Raw genomic sequence first — 23,295 nt, 5'->3', positions numbered from 1 at the left:
TGGGACAACTCAGGACATGTGGGTCACATTAAACAAACAAGACGTTAAGTGAACAAGTCAGTGGGTCATATACTGTTGAAGGATATAGACTTAGATAGCTCCATCCTAAGTGCAAATGAAAACTGGGCATTAGGTTAACCACACAATTAACTAAAACAGACAACAAATCATTCCAGGGCCACCAATGTTTACACACTAACAGAAAATCTGATTTAGAAAAAGGTAACTAGATGCCGGTGGAAAAATTCTCTTTCTCAGGTAAATAATTCACTTGTTTGATCATTTTTATAAATGGATCCCAAGTGATATTTTTTCTGAAATGTTAAAAAATTTTCTTCCCACTGAGTTTAAAGATAAGGCAAAGGACTATCAATCCTAATAGAAAAAGTATTTTATTATACCAAGGACTAAAAATTATAGGAAGAATTTCCCGAGCAAATATCTCTTCTCACTCTATTAGGTGTAGGTATATAATTCACTGCATCTGTACATTTGTATTTGGATCTGACAGCTATCTTCCTATTAGTTGTCCACTCTCAACACCCGCCCCTTCTCTCCTCTCTCCTAAAAATCAAGTTGTGTTGGGGCACCTGGGTGGCTCAGTGGATTAAGCCTCTGTCTTCAGCTCAGGTCATGATCTCAGGGTCCTGGGATCAAGCCCCGCATTGGGCTCTCTGCTCGGCAGGGAGCCCGCTTCCCCCTCTCACTCTCAGCCTAACTCTCTGCCTACTTGTGATCTCTGTCAAATAAAAAATTAAAAAAAAAAAAAATCACGTTGTGTCCATTATTTTCCAGACTTTAGGTGTCTAATTATAATTTCAGCAAATTAAACGAAGTTTTTTTTCATCATTCAAATAGCAGAGAAATGCCAAATATTATGAAGTAAAGCACCCACTTCCTTGGACATAGCGGCAAAGAACAAAATCATAGGGTTCAGAACATACTTACTATTTCCGGGGTTTTCTCCTAAGTTCATTTTTGTCATTGAGATGTATTTAAATTATACTATCTAAGTGACTACCTTAAAGGCAACTGTCAAAACTCAAGGTGTGTTTCAAAAGGCTATTCTGTCTACCTTCAGCAAATAAGAATAAAATTATTGTGAAATACACTGAAATTACACTATCAGGAAAATTACAGAAGGGAAACCTTGAATAGCTAATAAAGTTATAAAAGAAGCCTAAATTCACAGGTAATTGGGAAACAGAAATTAAATGTCCTAGTACTGTTTCACCTGCTCTGAATGAGAAAATTACGATCAGACAATATCAAGTGTTAGTGGGGATGTAAAGAAAGAAAAAAACTCATTTATAATTGATGAGAATCACCACTACTTTGGAAATAAAATCAGCATTTCCACTTCCAAATATATACCCTACCTAATTTCCTCCATATGTCCAGAAGAAACATGCTAAATGTATTTATTGCTGCATTGTTAACAATAAGAAAAATCTGGATATAAATGATCATCAACAGGTGGCGCCTGGGTGGCTCAGTGGGTTAAAGCTCTGCTTTTGGCTCAGGTCATGATCCCAGGGTCCTGGGATCGAGCCCCACATCGGGCTCTCTGCTCAGCAGGGAGCCTGCTTCCTCCTCTCTCTGTTTCTCTGCCTACTTGTAATCTCTGTCAAATAAATAAATAAAATCTTTAAAAAAAAATAAATAAAAAATAAATGATCATCAACAGGAGAATGGATAAATATTATGCTAATATTCATAATGGACTAGCATCCAAGACAAATGAATAAAACTATATAAAACAAAGTAGATAAAATTCAAAATTGATCAAAATAAAAAGTTGCAAAACAATACATATGTGAGACCATTATATTAAGTTTCAAGTCCAAAATTAATACTATATGTTTATGTTAATGGTTGCAAAAATATGTAGTAAATGTATAAAAAAAATCATAAGAAAGAAAAACACTAAAGTCTTGATAGTGATACCTCTTTATAGGAAAGAAGGAAAATGAGAGCAGACATACTATAAAGTTTTATTTTTTTAAATGACCAACGGCAGAACATTATTACTCAGTGAAGCTAGGTAGTAAGTCCATTAGCGTAGTTGTATTTTCTATTCTTCTCCGTATGTTTGACATACACCTCTAGAGAATAAGAGAGGGAGAGAATAAAGGAAACAGATATTCCAAGGTGATGCTCTATTCCTAGGGTAAGAGTTCAATTACCAGACAAAGGGTAGCCACTCAACTTAAATGGGTTACATCAATCCAAGAGACATGTTTTCAGGATGTTACAGATTTACTTTTGCCAGGGAGCTAACTACTCTGGGAGGATCTGACTCAGTCATTGTTCTTTATTACGTTATCTTATTCCTTCACTTAGATAAACAACGATAGCACCTGTCACGTGGGTAATAATTTAATGTTCTTACAAGTAACCACCAGCTATTAGTGGACACATCATGTCCCTCCTCTGTCAGAAATCTTTCTCTTTAACGTCATCAATATCCATACGATTATCTGTAGCCTATAACCAATTGCATTCTTCCAAATCTGTTTCAGCCAAATTTAAGCTAAACATACTGTTTGTCTTTCTCTGGACTACTAAAATAAATTGGCTGGGACTGATAACAACAAAGAACAGCAAAATGATTTTGTGCACTGAATGGGGGAAATTAGGATAAAGCTATACCATAAAACAAGGCAAACAATTAAGTCCTTTTCATGGATCAAAACTTAGATTCCCTCCAAAAGCCCCCTCCGTAGAAAACTGATATGGGCGGGAGTGTTATTGGGGAAGAGGGGGTGATGAAGTAAGTTCCTTCTGTCAGAAGATAAATACTGGATGTAAGAAAGAGGACTGGAAAACAATTTAAGCAGCATTTTGCATTATTTTCACCAATATTCTATATTTTGTGATTTCCATATGATATGCAGAAAATAGAACACAAGGATATTTTTAACACTGAAATTGGAATCAGCCCCTCTCAAGTTTGTATTACAGAACTTAGACAGTAAAAATTCACTGCTTTAAGAAACCAAAATGGCTACTAGGAAAACTAAACAACATTCCTTCTTACTGGCCTCTTCTATGGGCAACCAATGAGCACCAGTCTTATTAAGGACAATTAATATAATGATAGGAGGAAAGCATTTGAAGTGTTCTTATTCTCTTTCAATTCTTAAGATATGTAAGAAAATAAAAATCATTTTTATGGGACAGAGACTTCCTTTGAAATAATACATTCATGATACTAATAAAACATTAAAAACAAGTATGACAGCTAACATTTTTTGAGCACTTACTATGAGCCAGCCACTGTTGTAAGGGCTGTTACGTACATTATAACATTGATTTCACAAGAACACTTTAAATATTGCATTAACTTCATTTTATAGATGAGGCTTTCAGGCACAGAAAGGTGACATATTCGCTACAGTGAGACCCCCTTTACATAAGGTACATTGAGTAAAGAATGGAGAATGATCATTTTTACTTTCCTGGATAAAGAGTGTAACTAAAAACAATGAAAATAAGTTTCCTTGCCAGAACATCCTTATGTATACCACTAGTTATTAGAGCTGTAAGAAAGTCCAGTCAATTACAATCATTGCATTAAATAATTTGATTGAAAATACTTAAAAATATCCAAGCTATTTAGCATCTGTTTTCTAAACCAATACCCTAATATATTCTTTAGGAAATAGAAGAATGATCCATAACAGAAAAATTCCAACTAAAGCAGAAATTCAGTTTCTGCAGTGGACAGAGGGTTATTTTATAACTATATTGTAGTTTTCATCGTGCATCATCTAAGGTTAGATGATTCCTAGGTACATCAGCTTCTTTCCATTAAGGTGGAAAGAGGCTAAGGGAATTCTTCTGCTTGGTCTGAGCCATATCCAGAATCCACGAATTTATGTTTTCTCTGCCCCATCTAGGTTTTCAAAAAGAACCATAGCAGATCACTGGAAGAAGTTTCTGGAAGCACTCAGGAAAGCTGAGATAAGTTTGTAGATAAAAATGAGACTGCCAAGGATTGAGACTACTAGGAAGCTCAGGGCTCCTGGAAATATTTTCTCAAAAACATGCATTCATTTGATAAGCCTTTCATAAATTCCTACCCTCTGCTCATTAGATGTAAAGATAATACAGAGTATGAGATCATACAGAGTATGAGATCATATGTCTGATCTTATCAGAAGAGGGCTACCAGGGGGTGGGAGCTCCTGGCTTAGGGAGCAGTCACATCCAAGGCTTGGAGAAACTCATCAGTCTTTAAAATAAGTACCTGCTAAAATTCTAAAATTCAGTTTTGAAGGTTTAGATCAATGAAAATTCTCTAACACGTTTGTTACATTTAAGAAAATGGATTCTTAGAATTAGAAAATTGCTAGGATAAGAAGAAAAATGGTTTCTATTTCATAAGAAATAAAGACATGACAAGTTCTTACGTAGCTAGAGATAATCACATTATATGTAGGCATGTAAGGTGAAAAAATGGTTCTGGACAAAATTAGAATCAACATTTCTCTATTTTTTCTTATCAAAAAGGATACAGGTCAGTACTTAGTAGAAAAACAACTGCATCCAGAACCATATATTAAAACAACTTAACATTATCACTTATATTCCATATGATGCAGCCTTTATTCCAGCTTAAGGATTACCACAAGGAGAATTGTTTCCTGCCACAATACCTTATTTAGCTAGATTCTAGGTATATTTATCATTTGTGCATGAGAGGAAAGGAACTAACATTTCCCCCAAACCTTCTAGGTACAGGCACTCTGCATGCTACATGTGACCTCACTGACTCTAGGTGGGACCATACAACCATCTCACTGCTCCATGGGTATATTTCACTTCCTTAGAAGAATACTGTTTTCCCCTCAAGTATCCAATATTTGAAGAATGTTGAGATTTAAAAAAAAAAAAAAAAAAATCTGTTTCTGAAAGTCCATCAGAGATATAAAGCAAGTTTCAACCAACTGTTAAAAAAATACAGGGGGGAGAGGAAGGTAAATATTGTACAATCACTGTTACGAAGTTGTATCTTTACTACTCGAAGAAGGAATTCTCAACTTCTCAAAAAAAAAGAAAGAAAGGAAGTGAAGACAAAAATAATGAGAAGAAAAGAAAACAAACAGAGCTGGCAAAAAAAAAAATCAGAAAAATGAACTACTTGTTAATTCTTATTAGTACAAGCAATACAGTTCTACATGGTGTAAAAGAATAGTAGAGTAGTCAGGTACTTTTGACTATTCTGAGGAAAAATGTAGAAGTAATGGGTTCCTACAGGTAACATTTTAGGTCATAAGCTTGTCTTCTCCAAATATGCAAGAATCTTTGATTATATGTAGGTTTTTCTATTCAATTCCTTTAAAAAAAAAATGTGCTTTAGAGGAAATTGCTTGTCATGACTTGTATCAGAAGGGAAGCTTTTGAGGAAAAGGATGTTTACCTATAAATGGCCCAGTGAGTTTTCCCCCATGCTAGGAATCACTTAGAGCAATTCAAAACTGAGCTTTGGAGTAAAAGTCTGAAAGTGGGCTATTGATAAGACAAATTACACCTTGTGATAAAAAGGTAGATATGGAAAAAAAAAAAACTGGAAAGTAAATTTTTACTTAGGTCTAAATTACATTAAAAAGGAGGTGAATTCACTCTGGTGGGATGGTTACTCAACTTACAGCACGTTTTTTTAAATCTTGACAACATTTGAAACAATGGTAACAACTATTTTTGCTCATCCTGAAGAATAGCTAACATCCCACTGAAGCTTTTAAATGGCTTCAAAAATGCTGCTTATTTAAGCAAGATAAGTATTTCTTAGTATTTTAATCAAATTCTCATCACTTCTGTGTAAGAAGCAACTTAGGCTCATCTTACCTGACATCCAGGGAGTTTGAGCAATGGCTAAGAGGTCAGGGAGAGACAAGCATGCAGTTGACCTATTTCCTCTCTCCTGTCCTTCTTGTAATACATGTAAAAACAGGAACCATTTTCAAGACTATGTAACTAAGCATGCCACCTCCAGCCCTTCAAATCACTAAGTGGACTGAATGCAAAAGTGCCGTAAATTACACAATGGAGATAGGCCTAGAAAGTTTAGCAAGACATAAAGGATATACTTTTTTTAAAGTATTAGGATTTCCTGCTAATTTCAAAGTTTTATGGTTTTTCTTAGAGCAGGATACACCTGATTTTTTTTAAAGCATTAGGATTTCTTGCTAATTTCAAAGTTTTATCGTTTTTCTTAGAGCAGGATACAACTGTGGATTGTCTACTTCCTTTGAGGTTCAAAAAAAGTACCTAAATCCCAGGATTATTGTGGGATCTTAGATAACTAATACATTTAAAGCGCATAGAAATGTTTTGGCAAATAGTAAGTGCTCTGTAAGTGTTAGCTGCTATTATTAATATCCTCCTCAGCCTCATCAAAATAGTAAATTTTTTGGAAAAACTGGTAAGTACAAAAAGTATATAGAAATGGGGGATCCCCAATCTCACCTCCTCTTTTTATATCATTTTGTTGAACAATCACTGTTATCTCAAAAGTTAAAGAAAACTGATTCAGAGGGCATAAAAATAATGATATAAATCAAGAATGAAATTGAAAGTATCCATATACTATTATTTGTAATATATTCGTTCCTATAGAAGTACATACTGAAAATGGACTCTAGGCAGGGCACGGTAGGGAAAAACCTAAGAAACAGCAGGACTTTAGAGATACAACTTCAGAGTGTTCAATCTAATAATAATAAACAAAAGTAAGAGTTAAAAGGAATACATAATATGGTGATAATTATAGGGAATGAGTGCTCAGTTAGGGTCACTATAGGGATGAAAGCCCTTCTGCTTCTCAGTGACTGGAGAGTCATCAGCCCTTCTTGCTTTAAGGCGTACTTTTAAAAAAACCTAAGATACTTCAAGTTCCTATTTGATCAGTGATAAAAGTAAAATACACCAGAGGTATAAACCTATAGGAGAGCTACACCTGCGCTCACGCGAGATCTCAGGGATACACCAGCAGGAAGAATACGCCCCCTACCTCACACTCATCCCTAGCTAGAGGAGCCAACAAAAGGCAGAGGTCTCCACTGCTGGATCCAGACAAACCTGTTGGAAGGGTCGAGCCTGGGCTTGCCTGAGGAGCCGCTGCTGCTGCTGCTGCTGCAGAAGCTTCATCTGTATCAACTGCTGCTGCGAGGTGATGGCGTGCAGCGGGGGCGGCTGCATCATGGCGCCCGAGCGCCGCTGCAGCATGTTGGACAGAGCTTGCTTGGTGTTGGTGGGGACGAAGGAGCCAGTGGGGTCCAGTCTAGAGCCACCTACAAAAAGCAACCAGAAGGAAGGGCTCTCTAACGCGTGCTAAAGCAACAGGTCTTCTCTATTTTATCAAAACGCAGAAACCTTACCTTCTAAGCCTCACTTTACAAGCAAATGGAAAATAAGGCCCCACCTCACACCATACAAATATTAAGGATATGTTGAGTACTGCATCATTCCCAACGATTGGGGGCACTGATGCAGGAGTGAATTATAGTATTTCAATGATTTCACGGAGGCCGTACTTTGGCTGGTGAACTGAAGTGCCTGAAACAGACTCGTGGGCATGACGTCCAATCATGTGGGTTTTAAATTATGCAAGGCCCTGGGGAATACATTACCTGCATAGAGCCTACTGTGTTCCTGGTATATTTGCCAAGTGTCCTAAGCCAGGCATAGAAACCCTTTTGTCATTTTAAACAAATTTGAAGCTCATTGTGTTTAAGTTTACCATGACAAAATAAAAATGCCTCTTTCCTCAGAGAGGGCATGAAAATACTTTCAAATCTTGAAAGGCTTAGAAACTTCAAATACCATGACTCGAAAGACAAAACATGTTTTTGAAGGCTTGAAATCAAACAGGAGACGTTGATTATAGGGATGCCTGAGAAATCAAAGGAAATCCTTAACATATTAGCATACATAATTTGTTAAATGCCTTTAAGAGTTGGGGAGGAAAGATTTTCAATATTTGTTGGCTTCAAATGAGGTGTCAATCAGTGATTTACCAGATAGTTTATATTATTTCATATATGTGTAAGAAATCCTCTATATAAATTATCTCACAAAAGATGTTTTCTCTTTTTTTTTAAAGTAAGTTGTATGGTGGGAACAAACATTTTAAAGCTGAAAACCCACATTCTTTTAAAGACTCAGAACCACAACCAGCAATGTGATTTATGAAATCATTCAGCAGCGTTTGAAGAACACTGGGGAAAAAAGAGGAAAGTCAATTTAAGAACATATGGCAAGGTAACTTTTGTTGAAGCAAGAACTAGAACTATACTAATCCATAAAAATTTAATGGACTATTTTATAGGTAAAGGGGATTCTTTCTAAGGATTAGGCCATAGTCTACTTTCTTTTAATTTTCCTTTTTTATAATCTTGTAGCTTTGAGCTAACTAAAGAAACAGGGTAAGTATCCCTGAAGCATTCTGTATATTCCTACCTACTTACTTTCCTCATCTTCTCTCACTAAATGCTATTCTGAATATGGTGTTTAATATTCCCAAACATTTCCTTATAACTTTACCATAATAGTGTGTATACATGAGAAAGAAAGAGAAACTGTGTTTTGGGGGGAGTATATACACACATGTGTGTTGAGGGGGCATATGGCACATGTGTGTTGAGGGGGCATTTTAACTATACATGAATGAAAGCAGAGTGTATACACTCTTCAACTTCATAGGATTCATCATTTTACAAAAATCAATTCACACATATAAAACCCCTATAAACGCTTGTTTTATTTAACATTTTTTCTTACATGTCATCGTACTTAAAACTTACCGAATACTTAAACTTCCTTAACTTATAAATACCTTTTATAGTATGTTAGGGAAAGAAAACATAGGTCTTTATAAAATACTTAGCCTTTAATTCATACTGAATTAGTGTTTTAAAGTGCTACAGAATTCACAAGAACTTTGGAACTGAAAAGAGAAAGTCAAATGAGAAAATGATTGTGTATTATTTTCCACACTTATCATTGATTAGTTTACTCTTTTATAGTCTGCATTCACTCATTCAGCAACCTGTTTTTAAGAGCTTACTAAAAGCCAGATGTTGCTCTAAGTTCTGAGGATACTATAGTGAACGAAACAGAAAACATACCTGCCCCAACAGAGTATTGTGGGAAAGCTGGATAATAAATCAGTAAGTAAGTTAAATACATAGCATATAACCAAGTACTGATCTATGGAGAAATAGAAAGGAGAGGGGAACAGGGTGCAGGAAAGGGGTGTGGCTTACCATTTATAAAAGAGGGTGGTCAATGGAAGCCCACTCAGAAAATGGTATCTGACCAAGCCCTAAGGAGGGAGGCAATGAGCGATGGAAAATATCTAAGTGTGAGCACTCCAGGCAAGGGGGTTGGCAGGCAGCAGATGCAAATGCCCTGAGGTAGGAATATGTTAAGATCATTTGCTGAATTAGGGTTAGGCCATCATCTGTGTGCTACATTTTTAAAATTATCATACCAGACCAGTGCTCTAACCCCTGAGCTATGGAGCCTAAAATTTACTTCAAATTATACACATACACAGTATATGTGTGTGCATGTATAATATAACCCTTATTTCATCATTCAAAGAAGAATGAACACTTTTATTCATTTGGTGTACTGCAATAACCTATCACCCAAAACAGAGTCTGGAACATTATGAAGTTCAACGCATTTTGTTGAATAAATAATTGAATCACCTACTCTATGAGGACATATATTAAAGTATCTCTTGTACAGATAACCAAGCTGAGGCACAGAGAGATTAAGACCTGGTCAAGATTACACAGCAGGGAGTGGTTGGAGCCAGTCCTGAACCTAGAACTATAACTTCCAGACCAGTCCTCTCAACCTCTAATTTAGATGACAAAATATGGATTCTCCCCTGCTGTAAGCCAAGAATCAAACAATGTCTTTCCTAGGCCTCAAGATGTCATACTCAAATTACAATAAAAATCACAAACTAAAGACCAAGATCTCAAAATATACCATTTGTTGAACAAGCAAACTGTCATTTAGAAAAAAAAAAAAATTCATTTCTAAGTAAGAGATTTTTTATTTAGGAAATGTTCATTTCAGATATAAAATCTACTTGGGCTTGAAAGGAAGCAATACTAAAATCAGGGACATTTACTATAGATTCAGTAGTTTTCCTTCTTCGATATCTCAGTCTATTGCTGAATCAAATTTCTGAGATACTTCACAGTTTAAACAATTTACAATTTAAAACACAAGAAAATGAAGATACTGTGCAATACCGTCTAATTTTTAAAAACACCAGTAAGAATTATAACTGATATAAACACACAAATTTCACAACATACAACTTTTGTCAACTTTATATCTGACAGTGCAAATTTTCGTCAGTGGCTAATTTCCTTCTAACATCTAACATCGAATGAAATCTCCCAACTCAGAACATAACCTAGCAACTAAAACCATACTGTAACATTTGAGAAACACTCCCAAGTTGGCCACATACTAAATTACTCTATATGCCAGGTATTAATTGATTCTTACAATTAGAATATGATCATCTATGCGACAATCAAAAATAGATTAAAAGACATATTAAAAAACCCAAATTTTAGAAGAAGAAAAAAAAATTTCAAGTGGAAAGGATTACAGGAATGTCAACTGAGAACTCAGTTCTTGCAATTCCCACGTTTTGTGATGATTTCAGGTTAAAAGTAAAGAAAACGCCAAGCTACTTCGCATCTCAGAGTGACCAGACCTCACTCTCTCTTCACATACCTGGAGTAAGAGATTGATTCTGAAGGAAAAAACCCGGCTGCTGGGGCTGACCCATGAGGTTGTAGCCCCACAAGGTGGACTGTGGATGGTGTAACATCTGGGAGGAAATGGGTGAGTAGTTAGGAGGCACTCGGTATATGTTGCTCTGTGGATACTCCTTCAACATAAAGTTAAAAAAAAAAAGTTATTTAATTTCACAAACTATATAGATAATGAATGCACAAACTATATAGATAATCTATCTATTATATAGATAATGAATGTAAAGTATCACATTACTTGAGCCAGTGCCTGTTCCAGTGGATAGGGCTGTTTTTATAGAGGGGAAGATGGAAGGCAAGGGTGTCAGCGTGTTCTCTGCCAAACACTCATTTGAGTAAAAACTTTTGACTCAGGAAGCACTTGACTTAAGAAGTGGAGGGAAAATATAAAAGGATCACTTCTGAAGTTTGTTTTTAAAATCCTAAAAGCACATCAACACTGACCACTGCGACAACTGAAACCACATCTTCATATGCTAAGTTTCTGGAGATCATTTCATCTTGGGTCACCTTAGAAAGCCTTGCTGGTATGTTGGGTCTGGATGAGAATGAGGCCAGAAAGACCCACAATACTTCAGGACCAGTCCCTGGCCTAGACAATATTTTATTGCCAGTTTTCAAGGCAGCAACCTTAAGTCACAGACTCTCCACCATCTGCCTGTACCCCACTCTCCCCACCCAGATTTCGTCTTCCTTCTAAGAGATGCAAAGTCTTTAAGGTTCACATCCAGATGTCTCAATTTCCCTGCCACCCCTCAGCCCCCTTCTCTTAGTCTAGCCCTAAAGGATAAAGGAAAAACAAATCCTTGGATCTCCGAAATATAACCCACTGGGTAGGGGCAGTTCTAGGAGTAGTATGGGAGGAAGGGACATTACCAGGACTCACTCAGGAAATGAGAAAGTTTTAGGACTTTTGTATCTGAAAAAAACAGAAATCTATCCATGTGGACTGATGAGCTAGGAGAGTCCAGATTTTAGGAAGTGGCAGTCTGGATCTTTTTGCGCACCTCTTCAAGACAAAGGAATATTGGCAGGAAGACTATATGAAAAGAGGGCAATGCCATTCAAGTGGCATCTAAAAGTGATGATGGTCTTTTCTAGAAAAATAGTAATCACCAAGATATCAGCTAGGAAAATATAAGTTTTGGTTCTGACATAGGTAAATTTTAATAATTAGACATGACATCTGAATATGACATCATGAAATATTCAGAACAAATCTGAATATTTCTTCCATTGTACAAGAATACCCTTGAATTTTATACAAAATCTCAAGTATTTTTCCAGGTGAATTTAAATGTAAAGACATTTTTACACATTAATTGTATAAATGCTATAAAATTATTTCCAAATTACCATCTCATACGTTTTTGTTGTTTTTAAGAACATGCAGTTATACGTAGGTAAGGTTAATAGGGGAAAAAAAGAAATGGAACTTTTTAAAAATTGTGTTTATCTTTTATAAAATCTAAAAGTATGTTAAAGAATACACACATAGACAGACACACACACACACACACACACACAGGATAATAAGATGGAATGCTAAAATACAAAATCTCAGAAACATCCTACTGGATATATTACATGACATGTTAGGGAAATGCAAATAGTTTTTCACATTAATTTACTACAGGTGTCAGCTGCTCAAAATATGATAAATATTTTAAACATGAGATAATACAAATATGTAAGAAGATGAGATTTTTAGGGATCTAAGAAATTCAAGTTTCAAATGTGAGGAATTATGAGGCACTGAAATATTAATTAAAGATTATTCACAAGAGAAGCCTAAAATTAAAGTAATGAACAGTAGAGGAAGGAAAATCAGAAGCTATAATCCTGTTGTCTGTGACAAGTCACTGTTCTTTGCCATTCTATTAATTAAGACAGAGCTTTGTTAGGATTACAACTATTACGATAAGGCTTCTAATGCTGTTCCTGTTGCTAGGGACAGACTCTGGGCATGATTAAATCTCCCACTAGGTGTTAGTGAGCCAAAGGCCTCCCAACTTCCCTTACTCACATCAACTCTCGAGCTTGATTTTGTCTTGCGCTTCCTTCCCTTTGTCTTCTTCTCCTCGTCTGTTGTGGTTTTTCCCTGATCTGACAGCTCAGCTGATTTCCTCTCCGGCTCCTGAGAGACGGGAGATGTGGGCTCTTCCTCTTCCTCCTCGGGAGGCAGGGGCAGTGGCTCGAGGTAGTAACTTCGGGGCTTGGGCATGGGGTGTGTGTGATACAGCAGCAGGTGATGCTGTTCCTCATACTTGATCACCTTTCGGTCCACTCGGACAGTCCCGAACCAGGCCCAGGACAGAGGTGCTGGGTTCTTCTGACCCTCAAACAAATCCCAGGGGGACACCTTCTGCTTTGTAGAGACCTGGAGACCCTGTGGTTGAGATAATGCTCTGTGAGCTCACGTTCAGATCTTTCCCTAACTCAGAGGCAAGCTTGCTTAGGACATGGATGCAAAGAACATTCTGGCTTGTGGGGAGGTTTAGAGTGCCCTAGCATACAGCAGACAAGTAAATGCAATGGCTCAGGGTTACCCAGCTAGATCACTGGAGAGCCACGGCAAGAATTCTGACCCTGAAGTTCAATTCTGCATTTCTTTAGGCCACATGATATTTTGTTCAGGCTGCAACACCAGATGGTCCAGTATACTTTACTATAAATAGGTATTTTTCATTTAGCGTTTTTATTGCTTTGTTTTGCTTTTAGGAAAAAAAACACTTTCTGGAAAGTACTGCAATGTTGACCTTTATTAAATTATCATAAATTATAACTCCTTGTATCCTAGTTTTTGTTGTTGTTGTTTTTGAGATAAAACAAAACTTCAGAGTCAAGTTACAGTCAGCCTCTAATTGGGCTCAAATTAGCTTCAGTCCAAACATGTATGGGCTTGATTCAGTATAGGAATCTTTCACATACTTAATAAGCCAGTTTCTGAATAGTTAAGGAATACTACTACAGAAGTAACTCATACCAACAGGTACAAATAAAGTCCTTTAATTCAAGCTTCTCTCCACCAAGTTTAGAAGAGGAAATGTTACTCTGTTTCTGAAAATAAAGGTTTCTTATTTTTAACATTAACTCGTGATGTCTTTTGGCACTTTCCCAGGCATACCAACTTGAAGAAAATATTTTTCCTCAGAATGACCCCAAAAACAACTACTCAGACATTCCATAAGATATAAATGCTCCTGTTCTTATCAACACAAGTCTTCCATGGATGGATTAATCCAAAATCAAGGTTCATTTACCATGTATGTATAAATTGACTGTTTCCTAATACTGTCTTGAGCTTGGACCTCTTTCCTGAATGCAAAGACCACATACCCGAATGGTTTTTAGATGTCTCACCACTAGAGAGCCGAATGAATCTACAAACTCAACCTGCTCATAACACTAGCTTTTTCTGTCTCCACAGCCACACTGGTAAGAGTACTTGGGTTACTCTCAATTAGGAGCATTGCATTTCTCCTAAGAGCCGCATTCTTTCTTACCTTTGTGAAAACTCTTCGATGGGCCTGTATAATACTCTTCCCTACTTCCCAGCTAACTCTTAATCCTTCAAAATAATTCAAGTGTCAGTTTTGTGGGGACCCTATTCTGACTCCTTATCTGAGGGTGGGTGACAGCAATTTCTCAGGGCCCCCTAACCTCTGTACCATGACACACAAATCTCACCACACTGCTGATTGTCTACTTCTGCTTAAGGGTAAGAGCTCTGTCTTTCATCTCTGTGGTTGCTCCATCTTTACTGAAAGAACAACCCACTCTTCTCATATTTAGGGGAAACTTGTTTAATATCCTATATAAAACAGGCGTTCAATGAAATATCGTTTAACTGAGGAGAAAATTAAGTACCATCACCCTAAAAATATTTTTTACTCAAAATAGCTTACTACATGAAGAATTTATCAATCAAAATTTTCTCATCTAAACATATTGTTGTCAACTCTGAAGTAAAATCAGACTGGTCTTTGCCTTCTTTTATTTTTACAATACATTAAAAAAAATTATTTATTTGAGAGAGAAAGCACTCTGCTGAGCAGAGAGTTAGGGTCTGGGCTCTATCCCAGGACCCTCGGGACCCCGGGATCACAATTGAGCTGAAGGCAGATGCTTAACCAACTGGGCCACCCAGGTGCCCCTTAACAATACATTTTTACTTAGTTTTCCTTCAGCAGGTTTCACAAATTCACTTAAGTTCATGTAGAGCATTAAATGAATATCTATACAATAATGCCAATGACCAAGGCATTGAAATGATAAGACTACACTTAAAAAAAATAAATCAAGAAACTGTAAAATTGAGGCATTTCATATACCCTATAGGAAGACAAGAAAATATATACAAGAAACAAACATTTACTCTTGCCTGTTTTTTATCTATAGAGTCGAATCCAGCAATTTTGTTTCCCTTTGTGTCAATCAAGGAACCCATAGGTTCGCAAGTGATGACATCACATGTCTGTTTTGGCAAAGGTAGCAACTGTCGAACTTTGTCAATACTTTCTGATCTCTTGTCTCCTAGCTCTTTCTAAAAACAAACAAACAAACAAACAAAACAAAAAGAGATAAGAGAAGTGGGACAGAAATTACAACGAAGGCAAAAGTTGGTGAGAAGGAAGTTTCTCTATGAAACATTTCCTTTTTTATAGCCAGAATGTTCTTTAACCTTGAACATGGTCTATGATGCTGCTTTCAATTAGAGTAGTGAGTATGTTTCATTTCTTCTATTTAACTAGAAAATAGAACACATACAGTGGGACCCTGGTTACACAACAAGTATCGCAGTGCTGAAATGACAAAAATCCCGTGTAGTAGTTGCCAGCAGAAGGCAGAAGCTGCCGCACAGAACACGTTCTCAAATCCAGGGTCAGACCTCAAGGTAATCATTGGTTATTTTATTGCTATGGTCATCAGATATATTGATCTTTTTTCTTTTCTGCACCATTTGTTTACAGTTTACTTCAAAGACTGAATTATTGGTTTTTCAAATGAATTGGGTTTAGAAATATCAATGTAAGTGGTTACTTTTCAATTATACGGGCCAGTCCAAGCATGGATTTATCCTAAATCCAATGTGGGCATCTTTGTTATACATTTGATAATAGATTTCTAGAGTTCCTTGAAAGTTAAATATTTTGTGAATATCAATTTTTAAAGAAGTATCTTCAAGATATATGCTTATAACTTTTGAGTACTAGTAAGCTGGTAAGGCAAATAGCAAAATAACCACATAACATCTAACTTAACACAGTAAATTAAGGTAAAATGCAGTAAAAAACTAATGCATAAACTACCTGAGATCATAATATATAAGCAGGTCACAAACTTACTTTCAGTTTCTTTACTAAATTCATGTATGCACGTTTGTTCTCTTCAGATCCTCCTGGGGATGCATTTGATAGGTCTGAGGCTAAAGTTCCATTGATTAAAACACCCAGCATGTCAAGAACTGTTGTGAATAATTCACTAAGAGGGGGGAAAAAATAATTTTCACCTTAGAACAAAACCAAGATACCCTTAACTAAAAGCATTTTTATTTAAGGCAAAGAACTTTTGATGGTAACTAAGAGAGTAAGAGGTGATTTGTAGTCAGCCTATCAAAGCTTCTACTAGGCACGTATGCGGCGTGCTAAATGTGAAGTAAGAACATACTTGTTAGTGTGCATGTCAACAGTTCCAGAAGTAATGATCTGGAGAAGGAGGAGGGCCCAATCTGTCGTCCATTGGGTGCTCCTCTGCACAGTGTCAAACATTCCACCCACCTGGCACAAGAAAAAATACAATAAAACTCTATTACAATGAAAATACCATCCCCATCACTTTATGTAGCCAACTTTGATTTGTTAAAAAACAGACAGACAACAATAACAAGACTCTAATTTATGGGTTATCATACATTCTCTCTTACCTAGCTACCTATTTGTCACTGTTTTTTGGTTCCTTCAGCACAGGTATTTGGTCCTTCAAAAAAAGGGGGTGGGGTAGGAGGAGAAGAGGGACCTGAGTGTGGGCACAACATCAATATGAATTAAATAATAGGAAAATTAACTTTTTTTTTGTTCCTAATCTTTCATAACACCCAGTTTTACCATATAACTTTAGTCCAATCTGAAGAGATCAAAACCAGGTGAGTTGTTTATCTATGACTTTGTGTTATTCAATTACTACTGCATCTAAGCCTGTTATCACACTAACACTTGGAAATATCCAGTAACACAGAAGACTGAGGAGCAGGAGGCCTGGCCCCAGGTCTACTCACTCATGTGCGGGAATTAAGTTAACAACAACTGCCAAATAACAGGCAAGTCCTCCTCCTCCTCCAGAGTAGACTTTACTGAGACTTGTTCAATGGGAAAAGAAAAATTCAAAGAAATGTGCAATGTGTGAGAAATTTTCGATGTCTGTATAGCCTCCCTGTCGAATTTGTTTTAATGACTAATCTGATGGAGAGTCTGACAAAAGTTCGACTTACAGCACATTTTTATATGGAGGTTTTTAAATGAGTATAATAAAAGCTAATTCATCTCAAAACAGTAACCTTCTCAGACCTACTCTTAGCACAAACTGAAAAGAACGTGAGGTTCCCTGGGGTAGGAGGTACAGAAAGCAAACCAATGCCCCAAAATTCCTACGCACTCTAGAAGTCAGACCAGACAGGAAGGTCAGCACCAAGGAGGACAGACACGTGAGAGACAGGGGAGTTGTCAAAGCAAACAGTGGAAGGCCTCACACCTTATAATGAAGGGGATGACCAGAGAAGAAGTGGCGAGCAAGAGGCTATTTTCACATTTTGGTTACGTGTAATGGAGGGAAAGTACTAGAAATGCCCCTTACCAAATTTAGGCGAAGTTGCAATGCTTCATGCATCATCTGCCGTGCTTTTATGTCGTCCTGGTATCGTTCTTCTCTCCAATTACTCAAAATCTAAACCAGCAAATAAATGGGAGAATCCAAAACTCATTTACCCTATTAAAGTGGATTGTTTTTCTTATATTTAAAGTTATACTGAGCTTCCTACTGACAGTCAAAAATAACTTCTTCCTTTAACGAATAACAAAGCAAAATAAAATTTTAGCTTTCTTCCTTCCTTCCACGCAGACAGAAATCTGGCTATTTCTGGCTCGTTGCCTTTCTAGGTGGAAGAAGAAAATTCTCATCTATTTACAGTCCTGTTAAGTAAGCCTTAAAGAAAATGCTTTAAAGGAAGATGAAGTTAAGATTAACAAACAAAAAAGATTATTTTTTCAATATGTTATTTCACTGGTCTTACTAAGATAAATACCGAACAGACAAAATTACATCTTATATCAGTTCTGTGTTACATTTCTAGGGGCCTCCTATGAACCCTAGCAAATGTATTATTTTGATGTTTTATTGAAGGGGAGGCTTGCTGTCTTCCATGTCTGTCTTCATTGATAAAGAATTATGTACTATTTTGAAAAATATGACAACTTTGACATCAGTCAAGTGGTGTATTGTTCTACAAAGTGAGTGCTTTCACTGATTCAGACTAATGTTAGAAAAGGGAAGGTCTGCTTAGGAAAAGCAAAACCACAAGTGGGCAACACCCTAGAATCAGATGACGAGGGCAAAGTCCCTCCCCCTCTGCCATGCTCTGAAATATGGTAACTATTGAGAATCATCTTATGAGTTAAAATGAGTCACATGTGGAAGTAACCCTGCCCAGTAGATGAGCTGTAAGTACATATGGCATGATGAGAAGAGATCATTTCTTCAATCTCATCAATATAGAGTCCACTCCAAAGTTGGACGTGAGGTTCCAAGACAGTAAACACAAATCTGTATCACAGCTTTCATTCTATCAACAGGAAAAATAAAAATAACAAGTTGCATGAACCAGAGCAAGGGGATACCGAATGACCAAGGTCCAATTTTTGGAAAGTAATCAGGGAGGGCCTCCATGAGGAGGTGACACCTGAGCACAGAGTTGATGAAATGAGGAAGCAATCCTCCTATTATCTAGGAAGAAAGCCTTCCATGTGAAAGGAAAAAGAGATATAAAGGCGCTGCAACAAGAATCTGCTTGCCAGGTTCAAAGGATAGCGGGGAGCCTGGTGGCTCAGTCAGTTAAGTGTCTAGCTCTTGATCTCAGCTCAGGTCATGATCTCAGGGTCGTGGGGTAAGAGGCCCACCTTCGGCTCCATGCTCGGTGAGGAGTCTGCTTCTCTCCCTCTTTCCACCCCTCTGCCCTTCCCCCCAATCATGCTTGCTTGTTCTCTAAAATAAATTAATTTTTAAAAAATAGCAATGGGGTCAGTGTGAAAAGTGGAGTGAGCAAGGTATGAGTGGTAGGAAACAAGGCAGAAGTGGGAGTCAGGGCAAAATCATGCAGGCCTCAGTAAGCCCAGACTTTGAATTTTTATTCTAGACATAGTAAGAAACACTGGAGTATCTTGGGCACCAGAGTAACAGCTGGTTTACATTTTAGAAGGATCACTTTGGCTGCTGTGCTAAGGATAGATCTCTTAGATCTTAAAGGCGAGAGATGATGAGAGGCCCAAATGAGTTAAGTATCCTTGTTCACATTCATCTAGTATCATCTACGAGAAAGACATGATGTCATAGAAATAGAGGGCCATATGAGGGTTCCATTTGGCTCTGTAGCAAGATAAAACATTCTACATGACCAATCTACCTACTTTGCTCAATTCCACATTTTCTAATTTCTAGTTTCATCACCCCGCTTCCTTGGAGTACACAGAATGCAAATCCCCCCAAAGAGTGACCAAGAGAACTGTGGTTGGTAGAAAGCCAAAATTTAAATTCTTTGTACACTAATCAATATGCCTTCTGATTTTGAAATTAGCACTCAAGCTGAGACCCTCCAGATAAGTGGGGGCTGAGCTGGAGAAGCCAGAGAGAGGTTCCTCTGTCTTAACACCATACATGCAACACACATTGCTCCAGGACCTCTCCCACAACACAGGGTCAGGAGAGGAGCAGATGTGTCAAAGTTGCATGCAATGCACAAAATATTATTTTTATAGGACACAGACATTTATTCAATGCATAATTACTGTTACAAAACTATGAATCTTGTGATGCCTAGAACACCAGGAAGGAGAACAGGGCATGGATTGCGTCTCCCTGCATCTAACCAAAATATGCAGTTATCTCATTAATCTCAGTATTTGAAAGGAAAAAAAAAATGAATGCCATTAGAAAAATACTTGCCTGCCTTAATAGTCTAGTATACTTTACCTGATTAACTTGATTCTGAAGAGATGTTAGGAGGCCTTCCCGTTGTTCATCTTGTCCCTTAAGGCAGGTAAGGACCAGTGAAAGGAAAGGTTGTTGACTCAAAAGAGACATACTACAAAGGAAGTAGTAACAGCAGATCTAGTTAGAAAGGATGGATTACTTCCTGTGCAACACAGATCTCCTGCCCTTCGGTTATTGGCCCTTATTTATTTTACTATTAGCAAAGGGAAAGGAGTAGTAAATAGCCAAAGCCTACCTGAAAAGTTAAATCATAGCTCTACTAATAAGATTAAAAGCCACTGTGATGCTTCTAAATAATTTAATATGCTCTCTTGTCCTTGAAGGCATTCCCAAACTAGCATAAATTCATACTGCAAGAGCGTGTTGGGGCAGTGCAGTGAGAAGAGCATCTCTGTTTCATATCAGTAAGCTGAATTTGAAAGACGCACAGCAGCAGGAATATCACTTTATACACAGAACAAAATGAAAAATTTTAAAATTTGTCACACCAAGCTATTGTAGTAGAGCCAAGGAAACAGGCCTATATGATTTTTGTGCTTGTGTTACTTTTTAGCACATTTCTTAAGACCAAACAGGGTAGGTACTGAGAGAAGTAAGATCAGCACCTAGGTCCTGAGGATCCAAAGGCAGTAAGCTTGTTAGTGACCCACCATATCCCAAAGCCTCATCTTAAGAGGTGTGAAGGCATCTGAATTTAAAAAAAAAATCTATTTTAAGTTGTCATTTTATTAGCATTTCTTCAATTATTGGAGTACAAATCATATTGACAAACTAAGTGCTATGTTGGAAAAAAAAAATTCTTAGAAGGAGATCGAGACCCAATTATTTCAACGTGCTTTATCCCTCTACCAGCAGAGCTGGGAGAAACTGACTTGGGATGAGTCATCCTCAAACTTTGTAATACCATCTGTACCGCCGTGGGGATAATGTACATACAATGTACACGCAACCGTGCATTAGAAATTAGATTCCAGAATTAAAACTGAGTCATCTGGTGGGTTGACTGACCTTTGCAAAGGTGATGCCAAACAACCAGGTAACAGACAAAATACATGTAAATCTAGGTCTTTACCAAGACACACTTCAGTTAAAGAGCATGGTCTCCGGAACCAGACGACCTGGGTTTAAACTACAGATTTACAACTCCTTAGCTGTGTGTCCCTGCAAAATTAACTTTTTGGTGCTTCCCTTCCTTCAACTTAAGAAAGGTGTAATGACAGCACCCACAACACATGACTGCTGTGAGAATTTAAAAGTTCACATATGTATGCAATGAGTTATATACAATGGCATTTCATAAGGGCTCAATAAATGGTAGCTACTAAAATATTACTCATTAAGGGATATGAACTATACATGTTCAGAGTTTTTTTGTTTTGGGGGTTTTTTTTTAATGGAAGAAATCTTCATTATTTCCCTTTACTCCTGAGGTGTTAAATTCATATTTTCACATTAGAGAACAGGTCTATTCTTTCTCAGAACCAGAATCAGTTTGCAAATTTAATTATTTGGAACCATTTCTAGGGCCTAAAATAAATGAAGAAAAGATTATATTTAGTGGTTGGTAAATTTTAGTATTTAGTCTAGAACAAGAGCCCTAAATGTTACAAATATTATCTTAGTGTCCAACAGGACAAAATGATATAATCCTATGTATTTTAAACATAGATAATTAAAAGAATAAAAAGTAATTAAATGGAGAATATAGAGACTAAGTGGATATCCAGATTTGATTCAACAGGTCTGAAGTGAGGCTAAGAAGTTGGGTGTCCTTAATGGCTCAGCAGTAATTTGGGTACACGGGCAGAAGGAACTGGTGTACTCATTATGTTTAACCTGGAACTTTCTAGGATCAGAGCGTTACCTAACAGAGTATTGCCCTTTCCATTTAAAAACAATTTCAGTGCACTCTGGGTATAGTGACCATGTATGTCTGCAAAATGTTAGTTCTCAGTCATTCATTAAACCCTCACACAGAGACACACTTTGCAGCCATACCTTTTCTGTTTTTGTCTGTCTCTTTCCTTTTTTGAAGAGGAGCCCAAGTGCTGTCCCTTCTCCAGCTCCTCTCCAGCAGCCTTTAGTACCCTTCCTTGCACCGAGGTCGGCAGCCTGGCAATTAGGGGGGCCACCAGCCACACACCCCTGCGTTCAGAGGAACTAAAATCAGAAATAGGTGTTATACCCAAGGAGGTGTTCTTTTCCTCTGCTCTCACAGTTGTGACAGAAACTCCACGGCAAAACTTTGATGAATAAGAAACACCAATTATCAAAAAGCTTCCCTTTTATCTCTGTACTACCTTTCCTCTTGCCAAATATCAGACACTTAAACATACTCTTCCACTCTCACTATGGAAAGCAATAAAACGTGGGGTTCTGGGAGAATACTGTCACTAAGCTTTTTAAATCTGTGCAAGTCTTCTATGATTCTAGCTCTCTGATTAGCAACAGTCCTTTTGCACAATAAACAATACACTTTACTGTCATGGTTAAGATATGATATGTTCTGATGATGTTTAAGCATTTTAACAACAAATATTTAAGGTTTTAAAATTCACTAGTTACACTTTAAACCCAAATGATGAAATACAAATCAACCTGCTTATCACGATTATCATTTGTGCAACACTGCCAATTAATAAAGATGGCAGAAAGAGTGTTTCCTATATAATGAATTCTATGGAACAGAGTAAACTTAAGGAGAAAATAAAGAAATTAATCCATTCTGCGTATCATATGTAGTTCCAAGGAGTGTGGACGTGTTAAACACTGAGACAAGATTCATCATTATGCCCTTTAAAAAATTATTAAATAATGATAAATGACACAAATAATTTCACATTCCTGCAGCTTTATGAAAAGTAACTGCATCATGCAAATAAAAATATACCATTACATGTGAAAAAGTAATCACAGTCCAATTAAACTGCAGGAAAAAATACCTCAGAAACGTCTTTATTCCATTCTGCCTTGTGCTACTTGTATCAGTATTTCCAATTCCATTTGGATTGAAGAGGCCCATGCCAGAATTAGAAGAATTATTGTTCAAATCAGCAGACTGCTGGAATACCTCTATTGTTGCCTTTGCAATATTGTCCAGTAAGTTGTTCATTTCAGCCACTGAACCAGAGCCCTGGAGTTACACATAAGAAAACTAGCATGCATATGTTTTACTCCATCCTCCAACATCAACGTGTTCTTGCTGTTCTTAATTTTT

General features: G+C 37.1%; 2 protein-coding genes across 6 annotated transcripts in view; one reads left to right on the top strand and one right to left on the bottom strand.

Moving 5' to 3' along the window:
• Positions 1-23,295, bottom strand: part of MED12L (mediator complex subunit 12L) — a 317,533-nt gene that overhangs the window by 27,192 nt on the left and 267,046 nt on the right. For all 5 annotated transcript variants that reach the window (XM_032852495.1, XM_032852497.1, XM_032852496.1 and 2 more), the window contains 10 exons: positions 23,021-23,211; positions 22,077-22,238; positions 20,058-20,169; positions 17,670-17,759; positions 16,488-16,597; positions 16,166-16,301; positions 15,202-15,363; positions 12,844-13,206; positions 10,777-10,933; positions 7,087-7,298 (listed from right to left, as the gene is read on the bottom strand). In XM_032852495.1, coding sequence (XP_032708386.1) covers positions 7,087-7,298; positions 10,777-10,933; positions 12,844-13,206; positions 15,202-15,363; positions 16,166-16,301; positions 16,488-16,597; positions 17,670-17,759; positions 20,058-20,169; positions 22,077-22,238; positions 23,021-23,211 — 1,695 coding nt within the window. The remainder of the gene's footprint in view (positions 1-7,086; positions 7,299-10,776; positions 10,934-12,843; positions 13,207-15,201; positions 15,364-16,165; positions 16,302-16,487; positions 16,598-17,669; positions 17,760-20,057; positions 20,170-22,076; positions 22,239-23,020; positions 23,212-23,295) is intronic.
• P2RY12 (purinergic receptor P2Y12) overlaps positions 15,627-23,295 on the top strand; it is a 42,398-nt gene continuing 34,729 nt past the window's right edge. Inside the window, exon 1 of the mRNA XM_032852511.1 lies at positions 15,627-15,714. The gene's annotated coding sequence lies outside the window, so the exon portion shown is untranslated. The remainder of the gene's footprint in view (positions 15,715-23,295) is intronic.

Source organism: Lontra canadensis, unplaced genomic scaffold (genome assembly GCF_010015895.1).
Source record: "Lontra canadensis isolate GAN:19392208 unplaced genomic scaffold, GSC_riverotter_1.0 scaffold6, whole genome shotgun sequence".
Taxonomy (NCBI): domain Eukaryota; kingdom Metazoa; phylum Chordata; class Mammalia; order Carnivora; family Mustelidae; genus Lontra; species Lontra canadensis.
Note: the sequence above shows the minus strand (reverse complement) of the source record. Positions and strands in the feature narration are given on the sequence as shown.